We start from the raw sequence: 9,808 nt of genomic DNA, 5'->3' as shown, positions 1-9,808 counted from the left end.
AAAAATCCATGCCTTGCAAAGGGTTTGTTCATGTTTTAGAAATAGACGAGACACACCCAATGTAACAAAGTTATTTATTTACAATTTGGGGCAACAGATGAGATGGCAAAATGACTTGGAATTGATAAACTTGTGCAAAATGAAGTGGTTGTACCTCGTGATGCTAGATGGAAACACTACCCTCTACTGGAGAACTTGTCTTCTAAGATGAAAAAAAAGAAGCGCTTAGTAAAAGCACTCTTTTGTGTTCTTGATTGTGCTCATGTCATTTTTAGGCCAGCGTGATTCGCCACATGCAGTCTCATTAAAGGCAAAGCTCTCAGGGAATCTTGGGGAAATGGCTGGTGGTTGTTGCTCCTGGCTATGTTTCTTGACGGCTTCAAAACAAGACAAGCACAAGGAAAATTATTGACGCAGGCCTAGCACAATGCCAATTTATACTTGTTACAAGCACAGCCAATTCTAGCTATTTTTTAAATTACACTGGGGAACAAATTGGAGAGAAAAAACGTCATGCTGATTCCAAAATTGCAGTCCGTCTTTTTTTCTAGCACGTCAAGTATTTTTCTTTGCACAGCTTACCCTCCAGATAAGCAAAATTACACTCATTGGCTGTATTAAGATTGTAGTAAGAAGAGCTAATTACGATTGGACTGACTCATCTACACTACAGCTACGCGGCAACTTGTTTGTGCAGGCATTATTAAGACAGTGTGGTGAGAGGTGTGTTCAGCTCCCGGTAGGTCAGTACTATTAAAATCTGCAATCAGAACACTAGCATAGTAGGAATTAAGAGGTAGTAGCCATATATTTTGTAAATTAACATTGTAGTCATATCTATTTCTGTCATATATAATTAGATGTCAGTATCTGATAAAAAAAAGAACAGGACACTGTATATAGTATAAAAAAACAAAACAAACAACACTTGACATTATAGAGAAAAACTGAGATCAGTTTTGGATTCCGCACCCAAAAATGATAGTTAAAAATAACTAACTCATATTTACAACCTAAATTTTAATACAGTATTAGTCCCATAAAAATGTATTATTTTATTCGAAATTGTCTATTCTTGTGATTTTGTAGTGTTCCTATTTTAGCCTCTATGTGCTGTCTGAGGCCTTTTGAATCATGCACTTTAAAAACAGTTGGGTCAAAAATAACCCAACAATGGGTCAAAAAGGGACCGATCCTTTACTTGGGTCGATTTGACCCAACTTTGAGTCAAGAAATGGGTCTTTCAGCATAAAACAACTCATAAATATTGGTCAGAAAATTGGGTCATTTTGTATAACACAACCCAAAAAGTTGGGTCAAATTGACCCATAAAGTGGATTGGTCTATATATATATATTATATTGGTATATATATATATATATATATATCCATAATTGGGTTACTTTTGACTCAACTGTTTTCAAGTGCTGGGCCAACTTTAGCTTTATTAGTAATGGAATTGTTTCTTTAACCAATACCATTTCAAATTTGTCTCGCAGGGCCAGTTAGCTGCTCCACAACAACACCAGAATTTTTCCATCCTAGCTTGATTAGCCAAACATGCCTTTTATACAACGGCGTATTAGGACCACGTACATTAAAAAAAATATATATATATATATCCCAGAGGGGGGTAATATTCCGAAGTGGAAAATTTGCGAGAAAAAAATTCTGAAATTTACGACAAATACATGTAGCGTAGCTATAGTCTAATGTGAGGATTCGTTGGTGGTTAATGGGACACTGTTTATAAAATGCAAAGGCAGGATGCAGACGGATTAATTCTTAATTTAAAATGTATTCGTCATACGCGGCAGCTAGAGCGACAACACTTCCTGATCCCCTATCAGCTGACTTAACACTAACCAATCAGAAGCTAGCATACTTTAGGTAAATGCAAGTGAATGACGGAGAGCAGCAGATTCGACAGATTAACTTAATTACTTGTACAAATAAATACCAAAATGTATGAATGTGTAAATAATAATTATTGAAACATAAATGTACAAGTAAATATATATTTTAATAAATTACCATAAATGCTTGATCATCAGGGTGTGGGCCTTGGCATAGCGAGGCGTCTTTGTCGCTGGCCGCACCCAACGCTTCAACGAACGAATGCTTAACATGATATGGTTAATCTCTGCTAAAGCAATTACTAGCTCCTTATTTGGAAACCCGACCAAAAAGTATTGGCACAAACATCCGAGTAGTACGCTACGTTGCTACGTGTATTTCTCGTAAGTTTTTTTTCTTGCAAATTTGCCACTTTATAAACTCGCAAATTTGTGAGTTGTTTTCTTGGAATATTGCCCCCACCCTCTAAAAAAAAAAAAAACTTTTTACGTGGTTGATCTATGTTGTATCTATGTATGTATGTATCTATTGATTTATGTGTTTGTCATGTTATTAGATAAATATGAATTCTGAACTACTCCAGATGATGCATGTGGCACAATTGTGTGCTGTCATATTGCATTTTGGAATAATAATTGTGACATGAAGTGGATTAAAGTCAGGTTAAGTTCTCACAGATCTTACACTGATCATATATATTTTTAAAATTACAGTAGTATTTTACATACGACATCCTGCATTTTCATAGTAAGATGACACAATCTTTTTTAGTCTTTCTTTGCCATTTCTATGAAATGACCTGCATTTCTACAGACGACAAGACCAGCAGACGCATGAAGTTTCTATTCCTAGTTTCCAAGCAGCGTGAAGATATCTGAGCAGTTGCCACTTTGACTTTGCAAACACACCTGGGTGCGACTGGTGGAATGTAGTCAACTGCTTTTTTTTTCTTCAGGTAGACAGACAGACATGCCCTTCCTTTTTTTAAAAAAATTTTTTATCTGATCTGGGCAGTAATGGTTTTAAACCGGTTTGAGCCAATACCAGCACAAACTTGCCCAAATGTGTGTGCACTCACTCTCCGTGGTTCAAAGACAGCTCACTCAAAACGTTTAGCTGCCTCTCCAGTGCCATCATCCTGAGCACGATGTAGCCTGACGCCAACAGCAGCAGCACCAACCTGAAAGCAGACCTCTTTATAACTTTTTGCGTATCTATCAAGTCAAGCTCGTATATTAAAAAAAAAAAAAAAAGTACCCGACACTTTGAAGGCTCAACAATGGACAACTTACAATAACCAGTAGATGTAGAAGACCATGCCGAAATTCCCTCTGAGGAAGAAATATGCTCTGACGTCCTCCGTTATTTTCCACAGCCACGATGACGCTGATTGAGACAAAGCAATTAATAATAAATAATTGTTTCCTCCTTGCCTGCATGCTGGCCGGTTGTAGATATGCTTTGAGGAGGACCTGCCACGGTACAAATAAGAATGTTGAGGGAACTGATTTGAAATATTAATAGATGTTCAATTTTCCTTCTGTAAAGTGTTCAAACAGGATTAAGTAAACATTTTCAATAATTTGAGCTTGATTAGGTTGCTCACTTGGATCAAATTAGACAAAAATAGATACTGTGTCGTGTATGTGAATGGGGGTGCCATTGGCAAGAAAACGGGTCATTCAATAAAATACCTAATGGTTAATAACAGCACACATAGCTTGAATTCAATTGTGCTTAAATATCGGAGAGAAAAAAAAAACTTAAAAAATGTATTCGACTAAAATTTATTTAACATAAAAATTGGATATAAATAAAATGTTTTTTTTTAAAGATATTAAATGAAAATGGACTGTACTCAAACTGTCCTGAAATGTACAGTACTGCCACTGAAACCATTATGCACAGTTTGAACATTAATTAAGTGATTCTTTCATATACCACTAGAGGGAGCCTGCATCCCATTAGTCAACACACATTTAGGTGCCAAGAAAGTTTCAATGTTTTAAGCAGTGTTTCATTATCGCAAATCTGAAAATGATATGGGTTTTTCTGAAAAGTACTAAAAATACCGAAATGTTGACATTGGTATTCTTTTTATGCTACATGTTTCATGTGAAAATCAAGCAGAAATTCAGAACATTAGGTAACGTTATCAGCTAAATGAACGCAAGAACAGGTGATGTCAAAGCACAAACACTATATTTAGTAAAAATCAAAGTTCATTTTGTGTAACTGTCAAAACTATCGGTATTCTCAACTCACTTAAATAAAAAAACAAAAACAAAAAAAAGCAACCATTGCTGCATACAGTGCTGTACATAGAGTAAAAATTTGCCATACAAAAAGACAGTAAAAACAACAAATTAACTCATTCAGTGCCATTGACGGCTATAGATGTCAAAAATTCATTTGAACTATTTCTATTAGTTTCACATTTTTTCCTACTTTTGTTAACAAAAGTATGAAAACCTAGAATTTTTTTATTGTACATTTAGAACAGATATAAGATTTTTGATTAATCGTGAGTTAACTATTGAAGTCATGCGATTAATTACAATGAAAAAAAATTAATTGTCTGACACCCCTAATTTTTAATAATGTTTTCTTCTTTTTTTATTAGAGGCATCAGGCGATTATTTTTTTAAATTGCAATTAATCACATGACTTCACTGGTTAACTCACGATTAATCACAAATTTTATATCTATTCTAAACGTACAGTAAAAAAATGTTCTAGGTTTTCATACTCTTGTTAACAAAAGTAGAAAAAAAGTGAAACTAATAAATAGTTGAAATGAATTTTTGACGTCTATAGTCGTCAATGGCAGCAAATGAGTTAATAGATCTAATTTGGCAGACCAAACTTTTTTGTTAGCCTTGATTGATTGAGTCCCGCTCTGCCCCACTGTTGTATGGTGTCCCACTGGGTTCAATTTTGGGGCCCTTGCTGTTTAAATTGTATTTGCTGCCCCCGGGTTTCATCTTAAAAAGCATGTTATTTCCGAACACATCCTAAATAGGAACACCCTTGGAAGAACATCCCAAGTTGAAAGTCAACCATAGAACCATATTCAATAAAGTAACAAACATTTCCTGTCTTACCCTTACTGGCCAATTGAGGCATGTCGTCATCCGAATAAGTGCCATTCTGCCTACTCCTACTGTGATCCACACTGTCATCATTGCTGGAATGACTGGAGACCTGCAGTTTGGACATGTGGACAAGTAAATAGAACGTTGATTATAGTAGAGGCGCTCAAGTCATGCATATTATTACTAGTTCCATTATTTTCTATGGGGAAAATGTCAGCCTGGGCAAATCAGAGTTCCTGAATGTGAAACTCACCATATTGGAGTCAGCTTCGTTCTCTGCAGAGGAGCCAGAAGGGCTGCTTTTGGCACTGTCTCCCTGTGTTGTCACCAAAACAGCATTACAATAAAAAAAATAAAAATAATAATAATAGTCTTATATTGATGCTATAATGCACTCAACGTATTTGTTACACTCACTTGTGCATGTGAGCAGACGCTCTTAAGGAGATTGTAGCACAACTCACGGTTCCTCAAATAAATAAAAAGGTGCTGAGGGAAGAAACAAAAAGCATGAGATGACTGATCAGCAATGAGGAAATTAATTGGATTTATTTCTGTTTGCACAACAGAAGTTATTGTTGCTTACTAAATTACTTCCTTCATGACTCATGTTCAGGCCAATGCTGCTTTAATGAACCGAGTGCTTTGAAGTGTGCAACTTTTATGAGGATACTTTTCACATTTACAGTTAACAAATATGTTCTGCGTAGTCACAGACATATAGTCTTTATCCTTTATCCCACTAATAATATTGCCATACGTCTTACAGTACACTATTGTCCGCGTTTAACTCCTAAAATGGAATGGAACATCCTTTTCTGACCTTCTCGTTATCAGTAGTTTGTATCGACAGCATGGACAAATTCAGTTTCTTCACCTCCTGGATGTTGGATTTGTGGATCTCCACCTGCAACATCCACAGGCCTGCTCAGGAGCACCGCATGATGGGGTAAACCGTTTTCCATCGTCCTGGATTACGACGCTTACCTTGGTCTCTTTGAGCAGCACGGATGAGAAAAAACACATGAGGTTTTCCGAAATGTAAATCTTCCCATGATAAATCACTTCCTTTTGCAGAGCGCAAGTGAACGCTGTGGAAAAAAACAAATTCTTGCGTTGCATTAAAAACGTTTAAACAGGCTGTATGCATAGCTACGACCTTCACTGTAATATGAATATTATATAGCATGTTTTAAACGTGCTAAGCTTTACTACTACTGACAGCCTGCTACATTTCGAAAATCACTGTAATACAAAACATTTAAAAAGACTCACTGTGTGTCAGGTTCTCTCCTTCAGGGATATCTTGAAAGATTTTATGGAAGTTTACGTTGTGTTTATGAAAACTCTGGGGGGGGAAAGCACATTTGCATTGCATACACTCACTGGCCACAACATTAGGCACAGCATTTTCTACGTTTTCATACTCTTGTTAACATTAAAGTGGGGAAATAAATGTTAAATAGAAAATATGGCTGCATCTTTTAGTCACTGAAACAGTAATTTCATAATAATTCCTAACATTGAGTTAAAATTAAAAAGGTGTAATGTACTATAAAAAAACGAGTGTGATATTGATTTGTGTTGAGGTCATTTTTCTGCCACTAGATGGCATAATTGCATTTGTAAGACATCGGTGACAGCTCGGTGCATTTTTCTTTTCATATTAAAATCTAATCTTTAACATGAAGCAACTTGTGAAATTCTAAAATTGTAAAATACAACTTGACCCCAGTCTCCACAAATATTAATTAATATCAGTACTACTAGGCTTTCCAAGTAAGGTGCGGTTATCAATCACACGTTAAAAAAGAGTGCCGTTAAAGGAACTTTAATTTAACATTTGACTTTTTTTTAAAATCTTTATTTTGACCACATCTATGAACGACATGACCCATCTGTCTGTTTTCCAAATCAAATGTGGCCCCGCATCACAGTACTGTAGATTGTGTAGATGTGCCAAAACGAAGAGTCTCTAATGAGGACATTTAATAACATATGTTGGCAAAGCTGCCATAATATGACTGAAAGAAAGAGGAAGTACATTTTTGGTGACGAGCCCATCTGGCCGATCAGCGCTGTCCTCCGTTGCAGTCTTCTCTCTGAGGACACAAAGATGTCAGGAATAAACAGAATACGACGATAAGAAGACGACATTCACACATGACATGAGACATGCCCTGCTTCCTCGTCAATGCACGTGGAGTCTACCTGGCGGTTGCAATGCCGTTAAAGATTGGATTTAGTTCCTGGATATCCAGTTCGCCGTCCTCTGCACCTGCTTTGTGAGCTTTCTTAATGAGCTTCTGGGTAGAGGCTCTGCGGAAATGTACTGTTGCATCGTGGGAGCTGAGTAGATCGAAGAAAGGGAAGATTGTTACTGTAAATCATGACTCACAAAAAGGGAAAATTTGACAAAACATGACATGCTTTGGATATTTTCAAGGACAGTCATCATGAAAATGTTGCCAAATCATGAAACTCTGAGACTTTATTATAAGTGGGCAAATATTTGCATGCATACCAGTTTAAATATTGGTCTCTTAAAATGTGTTTCTTAAATTTTATATCATATTTTGCCCATTGAATGTACCTGAGTTTGGCACATCGCACTACTGCACTCTTAAGAACCGCTGAATCAAAAGAAACCCAAATTGGGTGAAATAGCAAGCCCGCCCTGGGTTATATATAATGGTTTGAGGTTTTGACCCGGCATGTTGGGTCAAGATTTTGAACCAACCAGGGGTTAAAAACTGCCCATACTGATAAGTCAAAGCTGCCTAAAAATGTGTTTCCAGTTACCATCCACCCTGTCTGGAATTTGAACCCTGATCACTGCGCCTAAAGTCAGTTGTGGTACCCACTCACTGATCGATCCAGCCATCTCAAGCATTACCTTTTAATGTGGCAATAACAAAAAAAAAAAAGTAAACAAAAAATAATTGAAATTTAGAAAGTGTTTTTAGTCTATGCCCATGAGCTGAAAATCTCGTGATCAGCCTCAATTTCCGATCATATGAAATGCAGACTACAATCATTTTATTTAGTAACCCACAAATAACGCATTGTCTTTAAATGACTCAATATGCATTTGTGTTAGTTTGCATTAATAAGAAAAAAAACTTGCTCAAGTGCTTTCAAAGTTGTCTATAATTGAGCTTTTTAAGGCAAATGTGATTCTTTCCACCTTTGTTGGACATTTATTTAGAACATGCATGGTCAACTGGCCCGCATATTCAGAGTGAAAGTGGCCCTTGATTAATTTTTGAAAATAAAAATGCTTCCTGTAGCTGCGAAATTTTAAGTTGTAATAACAGTGTCCACCACTAGATGGCAGACATAGCTTACCAGCACCTCCAACCCCAAGGGTCCTGGCGGGTAGGTCAAGAAAATGGTGTCTTTCGGTTAAAATAAGAAGCAGATAATAAATTCAATGAATTTAAAGGCAAAACTATCTGCCTATTTTGCTTTGAGACGATATCAGCCATGAACGATTTCAACCAAAGTCACCACTCCAAAACTGTTAAAAAAGTACACAAATAAGAGAAGCCCATTTCCAGCAGTGTTATTTTGCCCCCTGGACACATGAAGAAGGTCCTTATGTCCTTATTTAAAATGACATTTTTGTTATACATATATATCTAATTAGTTGGTACACAGTTCAGTGTGGCCACCCCAGTCGACTCCAGAGTCAGACTGATACAAATCGTGGCCCAGTTTGCCCATTAAGTTGCCCAACCTGATCTAGAATTTGATTGGCAGCTTGCCGAAATATTTGTATTGTTTTTAAGTTTCACTTTCAGCAAAGTGTTTCTGTGCACCTCATGTTCAGCTATAGCAGCCGTCTAAAGAAACGTTTAATATCAAGACCCAACATTATGACCAAAATTACAATAGCATAGTGCTCATCCACAAACAAGAAAGATCGTTTTATTCCTAAAAACTAAGTATTAAACACTGTAATATGGTTTGAATATTAACACTGCATTTAAATACCGGAAATAAAAAAAGTACTAATAATAATTCAATTAAAAATGTATTGTTCATACATTGAATAAAAATTGCACCAAAATGAAAGTTTATAATGAAACATAAATGCGAATGTATTACATAAAAAAAATTAACAACTAAATTGTACTTGCTGCGGTGATTATTTCGCGTTCGGGACAAAAGAGTGTAACTTCCTTATGTAACATACTTACATGGAGCTGTCCAGTGAGAACTTCCTGTTCTTCAGACTCATCGTGGAAACATAACACACACAAATACACTCTCTCTCACACACACACACGCCAAATAATTCAAAAAGTGTACAAACACAGGGCACCTGACCGTGTCTTAATTCCTGCAAGGAAGCGAGTGGAAAAGCGTGAGAAATGACACGAGGTGAGACCACAACCCACAACAAGCCGGACCGGCCAATCAACTGTGGGAGAAAGCGCGATTTTGCCAAAAGTCAACCAATTATAACAAAGGCAGGCGTGGTTTTGGTCTGTCTACCTTGGCAACGGTTGCTAATGGTTACCACATCGGGAGCCGCACTAAAGTCAGGAGATGGCAACCAGCTAAGCCAGCACTGATAGACATCAAGCCGCGTCCTTTCTTCATATCTCCTTATCCTATTTGCGTATTCAAAAATGTGTAAGTAATAAATCAAATCAGCCCTATCAATATTTGACAGAGGTATTTTTAAATGTTCCAGAATCACATATCTTTATCGGTCCAAGTTTATTAAGTGGAAGGAAAATCCATATTAAACTCAATTGGTACAAGAATACAGATATACCAATGTACCAATCCTAACACAGATTTTTTTTTCATGTAAAAAATATTCTGTGTTATCATTTAAAAATGCT

General features: G+C 36.5%; 1 protein-coding gene across 1 annotated transcript; it reads right to left on the bottom strand.

The window, feature by feature from the left end:
* Window positions 1-57: 57 nt before the first annotated feature.
* On the bottom strand, window positions 58-9,342 carry LOC144044369 (uncharacterized). Its single transcript, XM_077558726.1, has 12 exons — window positions 9,155-9,342; window positions 7,164-7,301; window positions 6,997-7,054; window positions 6,228-6,300; window positions 5,940-6,043; window positions 5,776-5,859; window positions 5,370-5,441; window positions 5,206-5,268; window positions 4,962-5,061; window positions 3,150-3,243; window positions 2,936-3,037; window positions 58-377 (listed from the first exon to the last, which is right to left on the bottom strand). The coding sequence occupies exons 1-12, from the start codon at window positions 9,193-9,195 to the stop codon at window positions 362-364; spliced, it is 945 nt and encodes a 314-aa protein (XP_077414852.1). The 5' UTR covers window positions 9,196-9,342; the 3' UTR covers window positions 58-361.
* Between the last annotated feature and the right edge of the window lie 466 nt (window positions 9,343-9,808).

The sequence above is a fragment of the Vanacampus margaritifer genome, chromosome 2 (genome assembly GCF_051991255.1).
Source record: "Vanacampus margaritifer isolate UIUO_Vmar chromosome 2, RoL_Vmar_1.0, whole genome shotgun sequence".
NCBI classification, from domain to species: domain Eukaryota; kingdom Metazoa; phylum Chordata; class Actinopteri; order Syngnathiformes; family Syngnathidae; genus Vanacampus; species Vanacampus margaritifer.
The sequence above is the reverse complement of the archived record's forward strand: the minus strand, read 5'-3'. Positions and strand labels throughout refer to the sequence as shown.

Bases quoted from the DNA above. Each gene is read 5' to 3' on its own strand.
- LOC144044369 (XM_077558726.1), bottom strand. From the start codon at position 9,195: ATGAGTCTGAAGAACAGGAAGTTCTCACTGGACAGCTCCAT. The intron at 6,044-6,227 runs GTGAGTCTTTTT...TTTTTTCCACAG, and splicing joins AGGAGAGAACCTGACACACA to CGTTCACTTGCGCTCTGCAA. The intron at 5,269-5,369 runs GTGAGTGTAACA...GTGACAACACAG, and splicing joins GCGTCTGCTCACATGCACAA to GGAGACAGTGCCAAAAGCAG.